The sequence below is a fragment of the Calonectris borealis genome, chromosome 15 (assembly GCF_964195595.1).
Source record: "Calonectris borealis chromosome 15, bCalBor7.hap1.2, whole genome shotgun sequence".
NCBI classification, from domain to species: Eukaryota; Metazoa; Chordata; class Aves; order Procellariiformes; family Procellariidae; genus Calonectris; species Calonectris borealis.
Genome location: NC_134326.1, coordinates 6,843,387 through 6,866,677, shown reverse-complemented (window position 1 = coordinate 6,866,677; position 23,291 = coordinate 6,843,387). Strand labels below are relative to the sequence as shown.

The window sequence follows — 23,291 nt, the reverse complement described above, 5'->3', positions numbered from 1 at the left end:
TCAGGGGGCTGAGTACCCTGAGGATAACCACTCTGACTACTAAAGACTGAGGCAAAGAAGGCGTTGAGTACCTCAGCCTTTTCCTCGTCCTCGGTGGCAACGTACCCCCCCGCATCCAATAGAGGATGGAGATTCTCCTTGGCTCTCCTTTTGTCATTAACACACTTATAAAAGCATTTTTTGTTGTCTCTCACGACAGTGGCCAGGTTGAGTTCTAGCCGGGCTTTTGCCTTTCTAATTTCCTCTCTGCACGACCTAACGTGATCCCTGTACTCTTCTTGAGTTGCCTGCCCCTTCTTCCACAAGTGATAAACTCTCCTTTTTTTCCCAAGTCCCAGCGAGAGCTCCCCGTTCAGCCAGGCCGGTCGCCTTCCCCGCCTGTTCTTCTTGCGGCACATGGGGACAGCCCACTCCTGCGCCTTTAAGACTTCCTTCTTGAAGAATGTCCAGCCTTCCTGGACCCCTTTGCCCTTCAGGACTGTCTCCCAAGGGACCCTCTCGACCAGTGTCCTGAGCAGGCCAAAGTCCGCCCTCCGGAAGTCCATGGTAGCGGTTTTGCTGGCCCCCCTCCTTACTTCACCGAGTATCGAGAATTCTACCATTTCATGGTCGCTAAGCCCAAGCCGGCCTCCGACCACCACATCTCCCACCAGCCCTTCTCTGTTCGTGAACAGCAGGTCAAGCGAGGCACCTCCCCTGGTGGGCTCGCTTACCAGCTGCGTCAGGAAGTTATCCTCCACACACTCCAGGAACCTCCTCGACTGTTTCCTCTCTGCCGTGTGGTATTTCCAGCAGACGTCCGGAAAATTGAAGTCCCCCACGAGAACAAAGGCTAGCAACTGGGAGACTTCTGCCAGCCTCTTGTAGAATATTTCGTCTGCCTCCTCATCCTGGTTAGGTGGTCTACAACAGACTCCCAGCAGGATATCTGCCTTGTTGGCCTTCCCCCTCATCCTTACCCACAAGCACTCGACCTCATCATCACTACCATTGAGCTCTAGACAGTCAAAGCACTCCCTAACATACAGGGCTACCCCACCGCCTCTCCTTCCTCGCCTGTCCCTTCTGAAGAGCTTATAGCCATCCATTGCAGCACTCCAATCGTGCGACTCATCCCACCATGTTTCCGTGATGGCGACTAAGTCATAGCTACCCCGCTGCACAATGGCTTCCAGCTCCTCCTGTTTGCCGCCCAGGCTGCGTGCATTGGTATAGATGCACTTGAGCTGACTTAGTATTTTTTATCTTGATTATCTGCTATAGTAAGGTTCTATAAAGTTGAAAAACACAGTAAGAGATTGTGGTCTCTGATCCTAGAAACCCACATTTTATAAGACACCAAAGATATTTATGGGCAGGGATTGTGGACCTGAAAGATCACTTCAGTTACCATAAATATACTGACTGATTGGAAAAGGAAGATTTGAATGTGTGTTCTGATACTCACATAATCCAGGCTTTGTGTCTCTTTGGACCAGCCAGCTTGATCCAGGTTCATGCTCAGTTTATGAGATATTTCACTAAGTCTACCACAGTGTGTGGATTTCGAAAAGACAATTACAGTTAATTAAATGGTAAAGTATTGAAGTGTCAGGAAAAATACTTGTTTCCAGTTATCAAAATCAGCATTGTAAATATAATGGCAATAATGAAATGAAGAAAGTTAAATTTGCTGTTAAATTTGACACCATCTTACTTGCTTGGGATGAGAGAGGGGAAAAACATATTTCTACTAATCTAGCAGAAATTTGCCTTGAATACATATGGAAAGCTAAACTCAGCAATCATTGTGAAGCTGTGTAGGTTGTCTTCAGCTTGCTCCAAATGATGTGGAGACCTCTCCCAGATGCTGCAGCTCCGAGTCGCAGAAATTATTATTTTCTAATAGTTAAGATATTTTATTAGGAATGCAGCAGACAGGCAACATTAAAGGAATAACAAAATTATTAAATGGGAAGATTTGCCACCTTTATATATTGATGATTTGGGGTTCAGATGCAAGTAGAATAGGCCCTGTCTTGACTGCCTGTGACTCTGGTGCTACCAAAGCTGTGTTCCTGCTGAAATCTGATCCTACTCATCAGACAGCGTAAGGACTCGGGAACAACTGGAGGGAACTCTTTGTCATGTTGCAAAAGATAAAAAACTCATACCTCATTGACGATGTAAACAACATGAATCTTCTGGTTTCTACCGTTTCCTTTCAGCCGCTTTGAAACAGATGATCAAAATGTAATAACAATCAATGTATTTTAAATGTCACTTCCGCTACCTTCATTCAATTTAATCAAGACATGCCATCATTTTCCAGGTGGATTAATCTTATTAAGTAGTTATGTGGCTAATGTAATGTAGATCTTAATTAACACGTTAGCAAGCAGAAGTATTAATATGGACACTATTGATAACACTCTTGAAAAATACCTAGCAGAATAACCATTCCAACGGATCCATAATGAACTACCAAGATGCAGATGTGGTCTTCTGAAAATACACCAGGCTTTAGGGCTGCCTTAGCAGAAGCAAAGTGTTTGACTAAGTTCAACAGAACAGAAGAGGAGTTTTATTTTTGTGATTGTGTTGATGGTGATAGTATGAGTTGCTGTGTTTAAAGTTAGGTGATGAAGTGTATTATGTACCATCAGAGTTGATTGTTATGTTGATGCAGAAATTCATGCTAGTATGTATTTGTCCTTTGTGAAATGCAGTGAACTAACAGATCTTAATTTAATTTCTGTTACAATTTGCTTTTGATTCTGAAAACAATGAATCTTGTGAACCCATGACCACACGAATGTGAAGATGTGCCTAAATTTTTAGGTGTATCAGGGTATTAAGGCATGTTTCTTAACTCCACCTGCAGGGCCAGATTGTTTGACTGCAGCTGAGCCAGAGCAGTGGTCTTAAGCAGACACTCTCTTTGCAGAATTTCTTTCCTTTTGCCACAACAGAAATATGGGATACTGACCAGCAAATTCGAGATTCTGATTTTGTTTCAGAAGCTGTTTTACTGGACTCCTGAAAGTTCATACAAATTCAGAAGCTTCCGTCCTCCTCACTTCACAAAATAGAGCTCATTAGTACCCCAGCATCTTCAGCATAACTGAAGTTCAAGATGTGTCATAGCAGCTTCTCCAGACAAACTCTCATTTCCTGGCTCTTTACTTTTATAGCTGTGGGAATTTGTTTTGCATCAGCAGTCAATCTATTGTACACATTTCAAAAAGAATCTGTTTTCACTTGGGTCCTAGGGCACTTAGGTATTAGTAGTAGATATTTTGAAGCATAAGTTCATATAGGAAGTCATCAGTGTGGTTATAGTGCATAGCACTGATTTTTCCACTGAAGAAATTTGTATAGAAAAGGCATTTTCTACTTTTTTTGTTTGTTTTTCTGAAACAATAAGAAATGTCTGATCATATAAGTAGCAAATTTACCTGAGGAAAAAATCAAGCTATCATTGAAAACCATAGTAATTCCCACACATTCTTTTTTAGCAAAAAGTCAGTGGAGTGTATTTTTATATTGAATGGTTTCCTTTACACAGCTGTGCCATAAATTTCTTTCTGTGAAAATCCCTAACTACATAACAAACAACAACAGAAAAATAAGTGAGATAAAAAGAAAAGGGAAGCTATGTCTGCAGCAGTGACTTATAAGAGATGCAGAGGTACAGGAAAAGAAGTGTTGGTAAAGAGGAGAATTCTCTTTGACCAACATTGGTGATATTTATTCCCTGTATTTAATTTGAAATTGTGCAAATTATCTTGGTAGTTCATTATGGATCCGTTGGAATGGTTATTCTGCTAGGTATTTTTCAAGAGTGTTATCAAGATGCAATTTACAGTCATCACTGTTATAAAGGCACACAGTCAAAGCGCTGGAGTTAATTGCTATTTAAATGTGATGTCTGTAGCGTGACACTGCTGGTAGCCAGGTTTCATTTTTATTTTTTAATTTTAACTACAGTATGGGAGAGGAGCCTATAATAAATAGTCAAGTATATCTGGTTTCACCGTGGATACAGTTCTGCCTCCATAGCTGACACTGTTTGACATCAGTTAAATTAAAGGCTGACTGGGCATGTCCTATCAGCTGCCACCTTGAAGCTGACCTCCAGCTCAAAGATGAGGCCCGCTGACAAGTTATCAGGGGGAGTTTGCATTGCTGTTGTCATGTATTGCCTATTTGATACTTGAGTGCAAAAACAGTCTTTTCAAATGTATATGCCAAAACAGTAATTCAACTGGGTAAATAACACAGCAGTTTAAATGAGTAAGTGTTATTTAGTTGATAAATAGATGTTTGACTGAGCGATTGAAATGGCTCCCCTGGGTAAGATGAAGAAGTATGCTTTTAAAACTCTCTTTTATAGATGTTTATAGACAGAAAATCACAGAAAAAAAATCAAGTACCCATGGCATTATGAGATAAATAGACAAAACTCTAAAACAGTCACCCACAGCAGAGATAATGATGTTGGGATTTATTTGTTCACAATACTATGAGTTGTTTGGGTCAGTCTTTCTTCCCAGATTTGTCAGTTTGTCACATCTGTAACCACTTAAATGCAGTTGATGTTCTTTGAATGTGATCTGCAGTGGTCCATCAAAATGGAAAAGCTTCTAAAAATAGCTGGAGGGAGTGAGTCAGGTGGCAAGATACATTCTCTACATTAGGAGGTGAAGACTGAAGGGAGCTATAAAAAAAGTTTACTTTAAGAGTCTCTAGAGACAGAGTTTATAAGTGAAGCGGTTAGTGCAGAAAAAGCCATTGCAAATATAAAGCTAGGATGATGTTCTGCTTTTCAGGTTTAAAAAAATAAACCTAAGCCTATTGACTAATAAAAGAGGTTCAGTGGTCATATCCACTTTGCATTTCATTTCTATATTTCTAACCTGGGAGGAAGGAACATGAAGAGGCCAATGTTGAGACTCCTCCTGTAGTATTTTTGTGTGACTGCTCTGCATTACTCATCTTCAGGGTGAGAATTTTTAATAGGTCATTGTTAATATTTCTGTTTTACAAGTAGTCTTCTGAGAACATCAAGATCATGACCAACTCAGGTGCACTGGCTGTGTCAAAGCAAGGACTAGAACCAAGACGCTCTCACTAGTTTTGTGTTTCATACTACAAGAGTAACTCAGCAGGAATTTATGAGAGTATGATTCAATAATGCATAATCTTTAGAGCTCTGATAGCTTTTGTTAGACTTAAAACTTGATAAGTTGTTAGTTAAACTTGCAAATATATTTTAGTACAAGTTCAGGCATTTCTAAATTGTGTTATTTCAGCATTGTAATGTAGAACCATAAAAACAGGATCTCATGTATTAAATTCTTAAAAGCAAAAATAAGGATCCCTTTCAGTGTGCCAGAGGTGAGGCAGCAGCTGTTTCTTACACACATGGCACAGGCTGGATATAGAGCAGAGGTATGCCATGCTACAGAAATACAGACTTGAAAATAAGGGGTCATCCATCTGTTCCATTCTTTGTTGTAGGTTGAGTATATCTTGTTTACTTGTGATAGTTACTCATCTAACCCACTCTTAAAATCCTCTGCTGTGTTGAACCCCTACAGCTGTCACAGTTCTCTTCCTAGGTAGATTTTCCTGACATGCTGAAATGTTCCAGAAGGAGTGGTTGGGACAACTGGAAACCAGATCATTTATGTCGTGGAGCAAAAAAAGAGCATCTATGGGGAGATGCTTCCAAAGATAATGCCAAACTGAACTGAGTCATTTCAGTATTAGGAACCTGAATCAGGTCACTAGGCTGATTGATAAGTACAAATTCAATTGTCTCAACTGCAGTTTTCACCCATTTTTAAGCTAATAACTTCAAAATTTCCTTGAGAAGTATAAAGGAATGGTCTTTTTCTAATAACTTTTTGTTGGAAAAGTTTGACATCCAATATATTTGTTTATCTCTGAGATGCATGCTGAAGTAGCGTGAATGTAACTCTGGTGCTGTTGATGATTGGAATATTCTCTTTTTGGCTTAATTGATGTATTTGAGGATTCTTGACTCCTGAAAAATGCCCTTTCCCAGATAGAAATAGAAAACAGAATTTTGGAAAACCAAAGCAGGCTAAGGCTAAATTCAACCAGAAATACTAAAACCTGAGCCTCCATAAGAATTAAATTATTTGCAAAGTTGTAATTCTAGGGAATATATACTCAGCAGACTTGGAAGCAATGTAATTAGCAAAAGTCATTGATGGTGGTGTTTTGGAGCTGCTTTAATAGCCAATGAAACCACACTCTCCAACAGAGACTACGGTGGCCTTGCCATTTGCATGCTTGGTAAGCTTTCTGCACTGGATGAAAGTGAGCTACAATGGCTGAGGCAATACTCAGTGTAATTTCTATTTGATGTAGATGAAAAACACATGACAGTAATTTGTAAAGCAGATGTGTGCATGAGGGCATTCTAACACTTCTTAAAGTGTTCTGACAAGGATTCATTTTTCTAAAACTTATTCTGTGGCATAGGCTATTTATGTGTGTTAGTAGCCGTTTCAGTACTTAATAGCCCATATATATATATATGGGTTTTTTTATATATATGTATTATATATACGTTTATGACATGAGGTAAGTGACTATAAGCTGCTTATTTTTTAACTAATTGGAATATTAGATTTGTGCTGCTAACACAAGCCATATCTCTGAATGTACGTGACCACTGCTCCACTGAATTTAGAACTGTATTAAAAAGTATAAAGTATTTTATATGTATATATGCACACTGTATTAAAAAGTATAAAGATAAAGTTTTGTTTAAAAAGAAACTAAATGAGAAGCAGATTCCAACATGGAGGGGAGGCTTCTGATTTCAAATAGAATCTAAGCTCCAGATTCCCACCAATTTTACATGTGGATTTCAGCAACAGATTACACTTACTGACTTCACTATTCTTTATGTCAAATATTTCCACTAGCTCCCGTGGACTGGAGCAGCTTTATTGTAGTCATGAAATTAACCAAATTGAAAAAATATATAATGCAGATAATCCATTGAGTGTAAGGAGTCTGTGGACAGAGTCCGAATACTGGAAGAGGCACTGGCCTATTAATCTTCCCACCTTTATTACTTACAGCTTTTATCTTAATAATAATGCCTACTGTAACACTTCTTGGAAATAGCTTTTTCTTTGACTGTTTCACTTTGACTATGCATATACCAAAGAACAAGGTTCTTCAGAGTGTGTCAAGGAGTCTGGTCTCAGATTAAATACAGTTGATGTTCATTTAAGTATGCATAGTCTGCCTCCAAAGAAATAATTTACAGCACACTTTTTAAGAATGTTGGGAAAAAATTACCATTTGTTACCATAACTTGGAATTGTGAAGTGAAGTAAGTGTAATGTTGTACTGAAAGGAGATGAAGGAGCCCTCAGTCAGGCTGAATTCCCAGCTCTGCCAGTGATTCCAGTATAGCATTCAACAGGTGATTTTATGTGCTCTGTACCTGTTTTCCTATCCATGTGGATAAGGACTAATTTAAATTCTAGTGAGATGGTGCCTGACTTCATTGAGGTAGGAACTTTGAGATATCCTCTGTTGCAGTAATCCATTAGAAATTAAATCACGTAGTTTTTATAAAACATTACATGTTTGAATCTGGTTGATATGTCTGTGTTCTTGGGCAGCTCTAAAGGCACATTGCTTGACATTCTCAGCCATTTTTCCTTTCTTTGCAGCCTGTCTTTGCAGCTGCTTCTGCTTTCTTTTTTTCTTAATGCTGTGATGTTATTGTAGACCCATTAATATAGAAAATGAAAAAACAAACAAGTTGCCAAAAACTGTATAGCAGTTGGTATTCAGAGCATTCTTTTACCATTTCAAAGCACTGCTAACACAGTATCTGTTTCATTATGTACAAGTGTAAATGTTGCTAACATAGATAACCATGCTATTGCTATTGCAGCTCTCTCAATTAAAGGCAGTCAAGAGAGAAAGGCTGTTATGTACTTACCAGCTGGAATTATATGTCATTCTGTGCCACCCTGTTACATTCATACAGTGCTGGAATATATTTCAAAAGTAGCTTGCCATTTATTGAAAATAGCATTACATCATGAAAAAAACATGAAGTAAACATTGAGCTTCTAACAAATACTGTCAGGTTGTATCAGAGGTATCACTACCATCCAGTGTGTATTAATAGTTATATTAATTATACCTTTAAATTTCTGTGATTGTTAACAGATACTTTCTGTGGTTTTCTGGTCTTTATAGTGTCCTGTGTAATAATTTTAAAATGGATTTATGACTATGTTGTTTGGCAGTATGGAAGACAAAATCAAACATTGCTATGTACTGTAGCTTGAAAGCACTGCTAACTCTTCACATATCACACTCCATGTTTGAAATATGTCTAGCCTCAGAACCATCCTGTTCAGCTGAGAATGGAAGGGATTTGCACCATGTTTTAAAGGTTGACTATTTCATGGGCTGGAAGCCGAGCGCTCAACCAGAAAGGTCTTGTATCTTGTCTTCAATAATGCATGCTGAAGAACCATCAAATGATGGATTTTAACTAACCACAGCACGAGGGAGAAAGATTTGTAGATAGCCCCTGCTTCAGGCAGAGAGAACTTAAAAGGCAGCACATTGAGTTGTAATAACTTTCTTTCAAGAGGGAGAAGATGCATGTTAGAGTGCAGGCAGTGTCCTTTTCTGTGCATTTCATTTCTGCTATCAACTCTCGTGTCTATGACCTGGAGTTCATTGAACTACTTTACTATATAAAACAATGGTAATAAGAATTTGCAGTCAGTTCATTTAGATTGAAGTTACCCCTTCAGTTCACCTTTCCGATAATTTTTTTTATACCCTGGTTGTGTACAAGATGCAGCTGAAAAGAGCACAGGGAAATTTGTATGTGCTTAATTGACTCTCTACCGTTACTATATTTGATCAGTGAAGAGCAATCGCAGAATTAAAGGGTTGGAGGGATTAGAAGATTGTAGATGCTCCACAGAAAAAGGTTCCCAGCCTTCTTCAAATATAGGGGCCAAATTCTTACATACTGTTCTTACAACAGGCAAATTGCATTAGAATAAGAAAGTTACAGTTTGATTTAAAAGGTGGCATTGCCACAGATGTTAATCTTGAATGAATAAAAATACCTGTATTAAAAGCAATTATCTCATTTGATTTATATTTGCTTTTATTTTATAGGACCATGGGTCACTAGGAATAGCAGCATAGATAGCGGAGAAACAGAAGTTGGCCGCAGGGTCACCCAGGAAGTGCCCCCTGGGGTTTTTTGGCGGTCTCAGATCCATATCAGCCAGCCACAGTTCCTGAAGTTCAACATATCCTTAGGGAAGGATGCTCTTTTTGGTGTTTATATAAGAAGAGGACTCCCACCATCACATGCCCAGGTACTTTATCAATGTATTTGTTGGCTTTAAATGTCAAAATGCAGAAGTTTAGAGCATCTGTGTTAGATTTATGTTGGAGCTTGTGGAGCTCAAGTTTAGGGATTCTATGCAGTATCCTGGGAATTACTTAATTTGGGATATTTGATTGAATGCCCTAATATTAAGATTTCTAGGTTATTACGTACCTCAACAGTACATTGATAAAAGAAGTAATCAATGATGGTGTTCTTGCCATTCAGGTTTTTAAAATAACTTGCAGTTTGGCACTCGAGGTTTTGAGACAAAAAACCCTCTGACAAAATCTTGGCACCAGTTGGGATAAACCTATCCAGTTATACACCAGTCAAAAATGATGAACGATGATGGTCAAACTTACAGTATCAAAGCACTGTATACATTTGGAATGCATGCATAGCTAGATGTCTTAACATATAATTTTCTATCTTCATAGAAGTTTTAATCTCCACAGGCTGTTGGAATGGTATTGCTGGCATATGCAACAGACTTTGGCATCACTGCTACCCAGCCATATTAGAGAACATAATGCAGTGGCCATGTGTTTGAGAGCTTTAATTTTAGTACTTTTCCCTCAAGGACGGTGTTTAGGTATAATATCTGACTCAGACATGGGGCAAGCCTTGCGGTTGGGAAACCCAATTCTTTTTGATTTCTAACCAGCCTCAGAGATGAAAACTCAATAACACTGCATTTTTACAGTGACCCTGTAGTGCAGAGCTAAGGCCTGTAGGTAAAGATAGTTTTAAAGTTAGTGAGACCAAACTTAAGTATCCTTTTCTTCTAAGTTGTGCAATAGGTGTTTTAATTTCTTTGCTGTGAGAAGATATAGCTATATTTTCTGTTAAAGAGAGAATTTTTAAAATTATATTGAAAACTCATTAATGTGAATCGAAGGATTCCCATTTACTTAGATTAGAACTGCAATGAGAAATAATATATTTGCAGTTACACATACTAAAAGGAAAGAAGAGCCTCCATTCTTTAGAGAGCAAGGGAAGCAGAAATAGCAACCAGCTTTTGGAAAGAACCCCTTCCTTCAGGCATATCCTTGCTGCTAAAAATCAGTTCTTCATTCAAGAATTATCACCTAAGCTTAAAATGCTTTCTTTAGTATATGATTTCCAAAAAGCAAATGTAGAACTCCATGATCCCTTTTGGGAAAACCCCATTTAACATTTCTAGATGCCTTGCCCTGATTTGCAAAGAACGGCTACTACTTTTTTTTTCATTTGGCAAAGGAGACTGCAATTACATAAATGGTTAAAATGCATGATCTAAGCTAAAAGCCCAGAGGCTTTAACATAATTGCATTGCTACAGATTGCCTGCAAGGAGATATCAACCTTAAATGAACTGTGTCCACGTGCATGCACAAACTCATGGTACAAACAGTGAACCAATTAATTTTCTGGGGAAAACTACACTTACATTAACTGAATTTTGGATCTGCTTCCCAATATGAGGCAAATGTATAGAACTATTCTGCATTGCCTCTGGTTCCTCAGTGTTTATTATTGCCTGTAGTCTGAATTGAAAACCAAAATCTTTAAACAGAGTTGGGAGGAAAGGAGAAAAGAGGTTTACATGGGTTTATGACCTCTACTTCTAAGAATTTGTGAACAAGGAGCTTTGATTATCCAAACTCCATCAATTTCCTGTAGCATGCTGTTTTAAAATGTTCTGGGAGTTATTGAATGGATATACCCGACTGGTAAGAAATAAGGATCAGTAGTCCACAACCCAAGGAGGGGAGGGCAAGTGGGCAGTTTTCCATATAGCTAGAGGTTAGCATACAGCATCCTGAAGTTCCATACAAAGACTAGATAAATTGGGGAAGTTACAGAGGGCTGTTGACTAATTTTCAGCCATTGCCAGACTTCCATGCAACGCAGAAGGTATCCACAGAGAATATGTTCCAGGGTGGGAGCCTTCCTTAAGAATGTTTTGATTTTGGCTGTAATGCTTCAATATGTTTTCTTGAGGGCGAAATTATGTCTATGGATCTTTAACTGTTGCAATGAAGTAATGGCATAATTTATTGAGCATGTCTCATTTAATTCAGAATTTTGGCGCTCACTTCCCCTATCATTCCACCATGAAAAAAACAGCAATTTAGTTGAGGAAAACAAACAAAAGTATAAATCATGAAGTGAAAATGGCTTAGGGCAACCAAAGCTCCTAAGCAATCATCATGGTTTGCTATAAATACAAGTTAATTATAATTGTCTGACTAAGACGTGATGGAGGTATGCCTGTATCTTTTACAAGTAATCCAGTTGGATGTAACTGGTAGTACAAAATATTTTTTTAAATTCAAACTGAACTTTAATTTCTATTGCACTGTGATCACATGTATTTGTCCTACATTTCATTATGATGTTCTCATTAGAGAAGGCTATGATCAGGCAAAGTTTCTCTTCTCTCTTTCAGTCCACCTTATGTGGATGGGATATAAATTTCGTGGTCTTTCTGTTAAATTAAATAACGAGAAATATCAACTGTGTTTCCTACTGTTCTGGATTCCTCCTCAGAGAACCTGTTCCAGTCTTCAGAGGAAGCAATTCCAACCCTCTTCGTAACTGGAGTTAATGAAATCCACCAGTATAATCTGCAGAATTACTTTCCCATATTCATGCAGGATCCTGGTGCTTGTCAGAGGGTGGTACAGCAGAAGATTGCTTGGCATTTTTGCCCAGCAATCAAAATTCAGCCAAGCTGCTGCCAGGAGAGATAATTCTAGAAAAAGAAAGGCAAGCTGTTACAGACCTGAGTTAGTGAAAAAAAGCCTTGTTCTGACAGAAAGGAGCAGAATAGTTTTGTATTAATGAAAGTAGTCTGAAGTTGACACCAGATGATATTTTAAAATTTAAATTTAAATTCCTTGTTTCTGCAGGTTAGGGACATGAGCTGTAAAGCAGTGAACAACTACACTTGACAGTTCATCACTGATCAGTGCTGATATGTCAAGCCAAGTAAAATCCTTTGTGGGAGCAAGTCAATAATCAGCAAATTAGGTACATGATTAACCTGAGACAACAAGATGCAGTTCCTGTCTGAGAGCCCTGCTGAGATTTAACCTTCTCAGTATTACTGTTTAGCAAATATTCCAAATGCCTGGTTTAGTCAGTCAAACTGATGTAGCTGTAAACTTGTCTAGAAGCAGCCTTGTGTGCCACGTGCATAGGGAATGGAGCTCTAGAGGAGAGGTAAAAATCCAGTTTTGAGTGGCAAGCAGACTAGAAACAGGAATGCATTGCTTTCAAGCAAAATTCTTCCAACCTGTGTAGTACTACATAGAAATAACAAAATACACATTGCAGGCTTGAATGATCAATAGGAAATTAGTAGAAGATAGTCATATTAATAAAATTGATAAGGTATAGAAAATTAACTGTAAATCTCAAATAATGCATGAAGTGACTCTACAGAGATTACAGCAATTATGATGTTACTACACATTGGTAGAACATTCCAAATGACGCATGAAATAAGGAAACCTTATAGAAACATCACTGTAATGTCTGGAGAAGGCAGTGCATTGTTGTATTGTTTTCATTTCCAGCAGAGTGTTTTATACTTACAAATTTTTCATGTCAAAATGAAAACTGTTTTCATTTAGAACAGGAAATGGCTTTATTTGAAACCACTTGAATAGCTGGGGAGCTTCAGTGTTACTTTGGTTTTTAGCCAGTGCTCAAACACATTTAGGTGCTCTGACCACCTTAAAGTTATCTGATGGCAACTGTGCTGTTATTACTGAATGCTGTGCTGCATTGTACTGGTTGTGTTGTGTCACATTCAAATGTTGAAACAAATCGGGTGGCTGTCACTGTGGGTATCAGATGTTTCATGAGTGTATTTTAATGAATAAATACCAACTGGTTTTTATGAAGAACTAATTTTAAAGCACTTTGCAAAAGTTCCCCTGACACTTGTTTTCTTGGCTGCTTAGGTCTTACAGGGCTTTGGCTTAAAGACGAATGCTAGCCACAACACCAAACATGTTTTTTTCCTTTTTTCCCCCCCTCCATTTGAATATGCATCCCAAGAGCTCTAAGAAATCTTTCTTTTCAATTCCTAATTGCAAACACTGTTTGGGATTTTGTGGAGGCATGCAAATAGTTTCAAATCTAAGAAAAAAACAAAGATTATGCAGGCTTTCTGTGTTTTTAGTCTTGACCCCTGCAAGCTCTCTGCTTCACCATGCTTTCACAAGTAGCTCAGTTCCTGTATGCAACTGGGCTCAGTCGATCTGTGCTATATGGATGGCGTTGTGCAGTGTGGTCACTACCGTATCCATAAAGTTCCAAAACGGTTTGCTGACTCCCCATGGTTACTGGAAAAAGGAAGTCCTTATTAGCCTATGAATAAAATGCATCAGAGGAGGACAGAAGGCACTGAATGGAGAAATTATAAAAACAAATTGTCCAGAAAGCACTTAGTATGAGATTTAGGTTTGTAAATAGAAGTATGCAGTAGGGTTTTGGCATGCTGTGTAGTGAAAATAAACAAACTCACTGAGAATGTGAATTTGGAATTTGTTTAGAGAGGTAGGCTGGCAAGTCACTTGCTTATATGGAACTTTAATCATAATAAGTATTCCCTCCTGCAAAATTGAACTCTGAAGATGTAGTCATTTGGGATTTCTGGTGCATTTTGTTTCTGAGCAGTTTTTGCCATTTTTGTGTGACTTTCGGTATGAAGCCATGAAATATAAAAGGTCATAAAAAAAAAAATTACTTCAGAGATTTAGTTTGATTTGATCGATTCCCTAATTCATGTGATTTAGTTGCCTCTTCCTTAGCAGTTGTGTGTGTTAGATTAAAAATTCCACAGTTGCTTCTTAATGATCATGAAAGTACTTTCATTCTTTTCCTAGATGGGTCTTTTAATCTATGCATATTTGTCAATAAGTAGCTTTAAAGCAAGAGTGATATCTTCAGCCCAACATTATATAAAAGTAATTAATCACGCAAGTGTGGTAAATTGGAAAATCAACTGGGCCGCAAGAAGCAAAATGATGATTCAGCCAACCGTGTGAAGAAATGTTACCTGGTTATGAATTCACAGTACCGTCTCGGTGACCCTTCAGTCAGGGATTTTAGATTTTGGGGTACATACACCTAGTACTTGCTGACACATTAAGATTTGTACACCCGGGGAACCACCAGTAGATACATTATCTTCCTTCTTTTTTCCTCAGTCCTGAGGAATCCAAAGAGGGATAAAAATGTGTTGTTATATTCTGTATCAGTTTGCACCGGTACTTCACCATTCATAAAGTTATTCAGGTTTAGTGATTTTGCTTTTGCCTGAGCATGCAATAGTTCTTCATAGTTTGATTAAAGAGGGGCAATACCAGTCTTAACTTTACTAAAAATTGTAGCCTTATGGGGAGTCATGCCAAGGGACTCGCTCTCACTAGGTCACACCCCATCATTGTGAAAAGAGATTCTGCAGCTAAAACTACTTCAAGCAGTTTCAGCCTGAATACTCTTCCCCTTCGATCTTGCCAACTGCTGAGCCTTCTCTACTCTATGAGGTAGAATCAGCATCAAACAGAGGGGAGGCAGAGGAACCTGCCAGCACAAGCAGAGATGAACAGCATGTTGCCAGTGAGAAATGTCAGCTTTTATTGCTACTTCCTTATTTGACCCTTTGTGAACAATTGTTCAAGATTTCTTTTTCCCAAGATGTTGCCCAAGTAATAACATTTCCCAAGGAGGTGATGAGTCTGTCCTTAACCTCTGATTGTTAGACTATAGGTTTTAGCAATATTTCCAAATGTCATTGATTTAAGAGATAGATGTCTGTGTGTTTGGCACCTCTGATACTCTGAAAGTTACTGACACGCCAGAATTCTCTAAATCTCTGGCGTACCTTGGCTTAAATGTTCTAATTTACCTGATTTACCTTCTCCTGCAAAAATCCTGGGTGAAAAAAGGCTTGAGTGGATAGTAATCTGATATTAACAGTTTGGTGAAACTTTTTATTCCACTTCTCCTACTCTTTCCCACGATTAAAGCATAGGAAAGAGTGGATAATGTACTTACTGTGACAATAGCTTCCAACGTTAGTAGACCTGGGCTCAAATTCCTACCCTGCCATGGATTTCCTTTGTGGCTGCATATTGGTGTCATAGTTCCACATGTTTAACAGGAAGGTAATAGTACTGCCATACTTTTCCCTTTGTTGTAAGGCTAAGTGTATCAAGGATTCTATATTGCTCATATATAACTATTACAAAATTTCAAAGAGAAAGGTCAGCTTTTATACCCCAGTTTTAGATAGATGTATAGCATGGCACTAAAGTGTTAAATCAGTCCATCTGTCTCTCTCTCCTACTAGAATGGAAACTCTTCATTATTTTATTGCATATTGTGTGTTATTTGCTAAAACTCACTGTTAATGAGTGGCATACAGTGTACAAGACAGCCCTCTGGATGTTTGGTCTGTTTGGGATGCAAGATTAGAGTTTTCTGTTTAAACTGAAAGCAGGTGAAGCTGTATGTTTTCTCAGAGCTGTCGCAAGCACAGAGTGCATGTGCTAGTGATAACGGAGGGATATGCAATGAAACTGCTGGCAAGCACATACTATTACTGTATTTTATTGAACATACACATCTTTCTTGAGACGTGTCTATCTATCTCTATCTACTCCTACATAGATAAATGTGTCTAAAACAAGATGTGTTTTCATAGGGGACTTGTTATACAACTATCAAAAGATTAGATATATTGTTTTTGTTGTTTCTTAAGGGCTTCCCTTAGATAGGGACTATGAGGGCTAGTAAGTTGAGCACAGCATCAGCTTGAGAGCTCCAGAATCACAGACATTAAAGACAGAAAAAAAGCCTATTAGGACAGCTAGTCCAGCTGCTTTGTTATGCAGAGTTATTCCCTGTTGTAGATTAACCAATATTTCTTCCAGTCCTGTTTAATTGTGTGATGCAGTGGCATCTCCATTGGGAGGCTATTACTGAGCTTAATAGATGGGAAGCTTATCTGACATTCATCTTAAATTTCTTTCTTTCTTTTTTTAGTTTCATGCCATTAATGGTGCCATCCCTCTTATACTCTAAATAATCACCTGCTCTGTTTGATCCCTTTTCCAAAGATTAATGTAATGTTCTACCTTATTTGGAAACCATCCAACCAGAAATTCTCAGTTTTCCTTAATATAAGTTCAATTCCTTCAGCCACTTGATTTGTGTTATTCCTTTCCATGCTCCCTCTGGTTTTTGTATCCTATTTGCCCCTGATTGTTCCACATACAAACTCAGGTAAGCAACTCTTACTCTGTGATGTAAAACTTGCACAGTGTATTTTTGTTGGGTGCTGAGTTACCTAACGTTAGACAAACGCATTTCCTGTTTGTGCTGTTCCTGTTTGTTTTCACATTCTGGGAGCTTCCATTCAATTATATGTCTGGAGCTACATCTGAGACTTCTCTTCCTCTTGCAGCAGGAATTTATTGTAGGCAATTGCTTAGAAAAGGGTGTGTCTCTCATAGGTTGAAGATTTCCAGCTTTGAAAGCTGTGTAGGAACCTAAAATTTGATGGGTCAATTCATTGATTTCAACTTCTTTCTCAAAACCCAGTCTGTCAAGAAACACCATTTGCACACTTTTTGATCACCTATGCAGAGCAAAGACGCGTAATTCTATGTCACTGTTTAAGAAAGGGTAAGAGTCACAGAATCTCTGTGTGTTCTATGGTCGACTAGTAAATATTGGTTTCACATTGACATATCTTCCAGAAATACCATTTTATGACAAGGTAGAAGTGAAAATATAGTGTCAGATTTTGAGCTGAAATATCATTCTGTATTCAGGTCTGTGTGTTTGGGGTTTTGTTTGTATTCTTTTTTTTTTCTTTTTTTTTTTTTCTTTTTTTTTTCCTGTTTTTTTACCCTGCAGTATGATTTCATGGAACGCTTGGATGGGAAAGAGAAATGGAGTGTGGTGGAGTCCCCACGGGAACGTCGAAGTATTCAGACCCTTGTTCAGAATGAGGCTGTGTTTGTTCAATACTTGGATGTGGGTTTGTGGCACCTGGCATTTTACAATGATGGCAAGGACAAAGAAGTGGTCTCTTTCAGTACAGTTATTTTGGGTAGGTATCTCCACAAGCTGAGCATTTTTCCTCTCTGTTTATACCTTCTCTTACTTAAAGTCATAATACTTTCTTGCAGTCTTCAGTATTCAGCCTGTTTATCCTTATGTTATACATAAGGATATACATAAAAATGTTGTACATATTTTTACTCAACACTACTCTGTCAAAAGGTCTGTAATGGTGTGCTGATTTTAATTTGCTGATTTCTTTTTTCAGATTTTAGCATTCCCATAGATCTTGAGTTTAGTTGTGGAAAACAAGACTTGGATAAGTTCAGCCTGGGTTGAAGCATTCCCCAGTTAATATTCCTCTCCCATATCTCTGTCGTTTTTGTATTTCTTAGATGCTTCTCCTGCGAAGCTTCTTTACACCCAGGTGGAATAGTATCCAACAAGAGAGCAGTTTAATCGTAGTAGAAAGACAGCGCAAGAAACTGACACCTGCGAATGAGGTTATTGTTTGCAGTCACCCCAAGGATTGGGTCAGTTAATTAGCCATATGCTGTTTTACAGCTTACTACTTACCTAATAGTGGGTCGTCAGCTCAACATGGTAGAATCAAGAGTAGAACATCTAGCCTATGATCTGAGAAGCTTGCAGTTTTCCTAGAAAAATAGGGTTCCATTTAGTTGAAAATGAAACTGAGTCTAAATTCTCCGAGCTTTATCAGATTTGTTGAACTTTGAAGCATTTGATGAACTTTGCTGAATGTCTTGTCTCAGTGGCATAAAAAATTCTGATAGTTCTATGAGCTATTCCATCCTGGCTGGTGAAGTGTTAAATGGCATTATATTGTATAAATCTGTAATTCCTGTTAGTTTAGGGAAAGAGAAACTTCGAACTTCAACTTCAAAAGTCCTAGTGAGTTTTTAAGCGTGATGAAACATAGTTGGAGGTCTTTTCCAGGCTTGCCTGATTAATGATATGAAGCTTAATTTTTTCCTTTTACATTAGTATAAAATTCAGCTTGTTGGCTTAAGTCCCAAAGGGTGTAGGAGGATAGCCAATACTGTGTCATTAAGTATGAATAGAATTGTTTCTGTTAACCTCAATTAAGATGAAAAAATGATTTTTCTTCCGTAGCTCATATGTGGTTTTGTAAGAGTTACTAAGTGCTATGCATGTTGATACATATATTCGCATATTTGCCCATAGAAGGCTTTTTCTGCTTCTCCAAAACCAACAAGAACATTTGTGCTTATATCTTGTTATGTCCCTATTGTGCTTAGAAAATCTTCAGATATGATAAGCTGTCCTTGAAAGAGTTGCCTGGTCTAGGCTACAGCTTTCAAGAGCATCAAATGTCTAATAGTCAGGTAGACTACTTGATAGTGCAATAATAGTAATTGGACTGAAATGTAGAGAAAAGTATAGTGGGTTATCCAGTTCAGAGGTTCTTCTACACACACCTAGTATCAGATGTTTCATAATCAAAGGATCTGAGACAGTTTAAAGTTTCTCTGATGTGGAAGAGGAGAAAGAATAACAGAAATTATGTTAACTCCCAGACAATACTGAATTTACTAAGATTTTGAATACATAGACAATGCTTTTGTGTGTCATGAAGCAAAATAATGAATAAATCTATAGACAAGCTTCTTCATGAAGCAAATTGATATCTTTGAGCGTTACATTTCAGTTTTTCTTTTTATTGTTTACATGAATCATTTCAAGAGGCCAAGCTAATGACATCTCTGAAAATTTTCTTTAGGGTTTTTTTATTTAGTGTCCTGCAACTGTGAAATTAGATTTAAAGTTGTTTTTCCTCTTTTCAGTTTAATTTGAGAGAAAAATACTCTGTATGGTTCTGCTAGTTCCAAATCCAAAATTCATTTTCTGTGTTGTACAGCTGCTATTTGTTTGGTGTCTGAGACTGACAAAGCCATTTAATTTGGGACCACAGGACCCACAACAACAGGGAATAATAGTGAAGAGTGACAACATTCCAATTAGATTTTTGTTCCAATAATTCAGTGTTGAAAATATGTTCCACTGAAATCCAACAGCTTTCAAATGAAAGTGATTTTAACAATTAATTTCAAAATTGGAATTTTATTTCTAGGTTGTTATTATGCAAAGTAGTGTGTATATTATCCCAATAATAGCAGAAATTTTGGAAAATGAATATTTTAGAACAACTGAAATTTTATCATCTGGCTGGTGTGCTTACTCTTCTCAGATTATTGAAGTCATCAACACTTCAGTCAGTCACTTAAACTCTAGTGTTAAACATTGTCTTCTGTTTTTACAGACCTCTTCTTCATCCTCTTGCATAGCTACTTGCACCGTTTTTATTAATTTTTTTAGGATAAAGAATATTTGACGGCACAAAAGAGCTCCTCTTTGTCACGTTCAGCAGATATTTCTGTCAGCTTAATTAATGAGGCTTTAAATGTCTGTAGAAGGAAAAGAAGATATACTCCTTGGGATAATCAGTTTCACATGGAAAAGTGGTTGTGCAAGATCAAAGTCTCATTGCAAAAGGGAGATTGTCGATTTTCCTGATGAAGCATTATGTTTGCTGCGTAATATGAATTCACACATAGCTGTAGAGGTCTTAAGAGGCAGTGCTGTCTACCTGTTTGAACAGAGGACTTGAGCACTATCAGAAGACTTTGAGTTCTAATGGTGCTCAGGGAATTAATATGTCACTTCGGTATCTCACTAGATCTCTTCACTTATGCTGCCATGAAACTTGGTATCTTTCTGCTTCACCCGAACTTCATGGTGTTAATATTATTAGGGATTGTTCTTCTCAGTATTGAAGACAAAATAAACTGAAGAAAAATTAAGTGAAGAATTTGTAGCCTAAATAGCAACCAACTAATGTTCCTGCCATGCTTGTATTTCAGATTCAGTGCAAGACTGCCCACGTAATTGTCATGGGAATGGCGAGTGTGTATCTGGTGTCTGCCACTGTTTTCCAGGATTTCATGGAGCGGATTGTGCTAAAGGTATCATTTTCCCTATGTTTACAAATAACCACAGTGTGTGTTTGTGATGTATGGACCTACAGTGCCTGCTACTTAGCATGGCTCCAAGCTAGATTCAAATAGGTCAATATGCATTTTTTTCTTAGATCTCTTAGTTAAATATGATCAGGTGGAAGTATTGTTACATTGCTGATGAGCTTGCATAACTATGACTTTTTTTGTGTCGAAGGTAGTAGGCAGAAGTGGCAGGAAAGATTTATTTTCTGTGGAAGTGGATGAATTATCATCAATGCTTTCTGATAATCATTAATTGGTCTGCAACATAAGACTGATTAACATCATCAATAGCATGTAATGTATATTCTGGTTTGGCTGAGCCTTATTTCTAGTTCATAGCATCTTATATCTTGCTTATACAATTACTCTTTGACCAAAGGAAGTTCACCTTTTTTAGGACAATACGTAGGACTTGATAAAGTCTTAAAATAAACTTTTTCTTAGGTGTCGATTGTAAATTTTAACACCTAAAATTGGCAGATGCATGATTATCAAGGACTAAACAGAAATCTAAAAGACAACTATGTCAGTATGTGTTTACTAAGTTTTTCTGAGAGTTCGGGATAGCTGAAGTAGGGAAAAGATTCATGAAGGAGGGCCCCTCTACTTTATACAGCTAGTAGCACATACGTTGTCTAAATCAATGACTTGGTTGTATTCCCTGCTGTTCCTGAGCAGTCATAACATTTTACAGTTTGCTTCCTTCTTAGTTTGTGTGAGATTTAGGCACACTATCAATATCATGTGCCTCCCATTGTTTCCCACAGGGATAGGGTTGTTAGTGTTCAAAGGGGAAAGGCCTGGTGATTGGAAGCTTTTTGAAATGCCTTGAAGGACCTTAGAAATGTGCTGATTTCTTCTTAGACTCCTGATCCAGTCCTGAGGACAGTTCGTTGTGCCCCACTTCTTTCACTGCTGTAGCAGGGTGGTATCCAGCATACCTGTGCGTGTCTATGAAATACTCCATACTGGAGAGAGTAATTTCCATTTTGTGTGTCTGTATTTGGCTCTTGGAGGTGCCCCAGTACAAAAAAAAAGACCCCAAGGGCCTTGGAAAGCTAATGATGTTATTTCAGTGCTCATTCGGTACTCATTTTAAAGAATGCTTCAAATACAGCGTGCATGTTGTTTGATTACCTGAGAAATTAAGACACTTGGCAAATATATAGAGGAGATATCTGTATATTACAAAGTAAGTGGTGTGATAATGTGTGCTATAAATACACATTGACAGCTATATGCATTTCTGTGGTGTTAACCTGTGAAAGTATGCATGCAGTGACTGTGTGCTCCATTGCCACTCTTCACACATACATGGCCATTAAATCACCTCATTTGCATTTTGAGTTGTGGAGCAATCCTGCATTGTGTACTGAACCTCTGTGTAACACTGTATTCTCTGTTAATGCCAGAAAATACTTCATTCAGGCTATGTCAGATAAATAGCTTTTTTATAGGGTACTTGTCAAACTCTGTGTCAGGCTTCTCCTATCCCTCGGTACGTTCCCTCTGCTTCCCGCTTTGTCCTTTCTGTGTTGTCTCTTTCCCCTCAAAAGCAGAAATGGTTTCTTGGAAGCTTCTTTCAACTCTCTTTTCTTGTCAGGCGTCATGGTATTTCTAAAGAACAAAGAAGCTTGAAAAACTACATAAAATGACAAAATGGGTGTGTTGACAGAATTCTCATGTTTCTGTGCAAGCACGTAGCTGCACATCTTTATACTATGAGACATATCCAGAAGTGTGCGGCTGAGTTGGGGCGTAAGGGCTGAATTCCTCACCCATTTCACAGGCACTGTCATGCCTGTTCTCATGTCCACAGATTTTTTTGTTTACTTGAATGCTGATCATATGTAAGAGCAGTTTCAGAAGACAGAAATCAAAATTGGGATTGTATGCATGGTAAAACACAGTAAAATGAGATCGTGAATTAAATCTTTTCCAGCATATTATAAGTATGGACACATGTTTAATATACGTTTACTGTAATGTTATATTTATATTTGAGCTGTCACAAGTATGGAAAGATAATGATTTTATTTCCATCTGATTTTTTTATTATTATTATTTCCCTAGCAACACATCTTTCAAGGTCTCAGTTCTCTACTGTAAAATAATTTGAGGCAAGACTCAAATAGAGAAATGTGGAGAAAATGTGAACAAGCTCCTCAGATGGCTTGTAGAACTTTATTAATGCAATAAAACAGCAGTCTAAGAGCTTCACATTGGGTGAAACCGAAGTTTGATAGATATGAAGCATGATCCTTTATACCTGTGAATCCTCGGTTACAGGGCTGATCTTGAGGGCATCACAGGCAGTGAATCTTGAGAGGAATCATCTGCAAACTATTTGCAGACAGTGCGCAGGTCCTCCCTCTGTTACTTTACTCCATCCATGTAATTCTAAAAGATAAAAATGAAGGAAATCTATGAGAGACAGCACAGATTTGACTTCAGATCCATTAGCTCCAGGAAAATACCATGAAAATTATTAGAAAGAGATGAACTTTTGGCCCAACCCACAGGATGAAATACACTTTCATACCCTGATTGAAGTGGAGGAAATTTCACCCTCTCAAACACTCTTGCCAAATACTGGAGGGCTTTATTTCTCACCTTGTCTGTGGAAATAACTTATTCTCAGGTAGCTAGTATCAACAGATTTACTCCATCCTTGCTCAGGCAAGATTCCCTTTGAACTCATTTGGAGTTTAACCTAATTAAGAATTCCATCTAACACACAAAAAAGGCAATGGTACATTTTAATCTCATGTA

At 37.9% G+C, this 23,291-nt stretch overlaps 1 protein-coding gene across 3 annotated transcripts in view; it reads left to right on the top strand.

The window, feature by feature from the left end:
* TENM2 (teneurin transmembrane protein 2) overlaps positions 1-23,291 on the top strand; it is a 541,337-nt gene that overhangs the window by 414,880 nt on the left and 103,166 nt on the right. For all 3 annotated transcript variants that reach the window (XM_075164115.1, XM_075164114.1, XM_075164113.1), the window contains 3 exons: positions 9,190-9,395; positions 17,332-17,527; positions 20,382-20,483. In XM_075164115.1, coding sequence (XP_075020216.1) covers positions 9,190-9,395; positions 17,332-17,527; positions 20,382-20,483 — 504 coding nt within the window. The remainder of the gene's footprint in view (positions 1-9,189; positions 9,396-17,331; positions 17,528-20,381; positions 20,484-23,291) is intronic.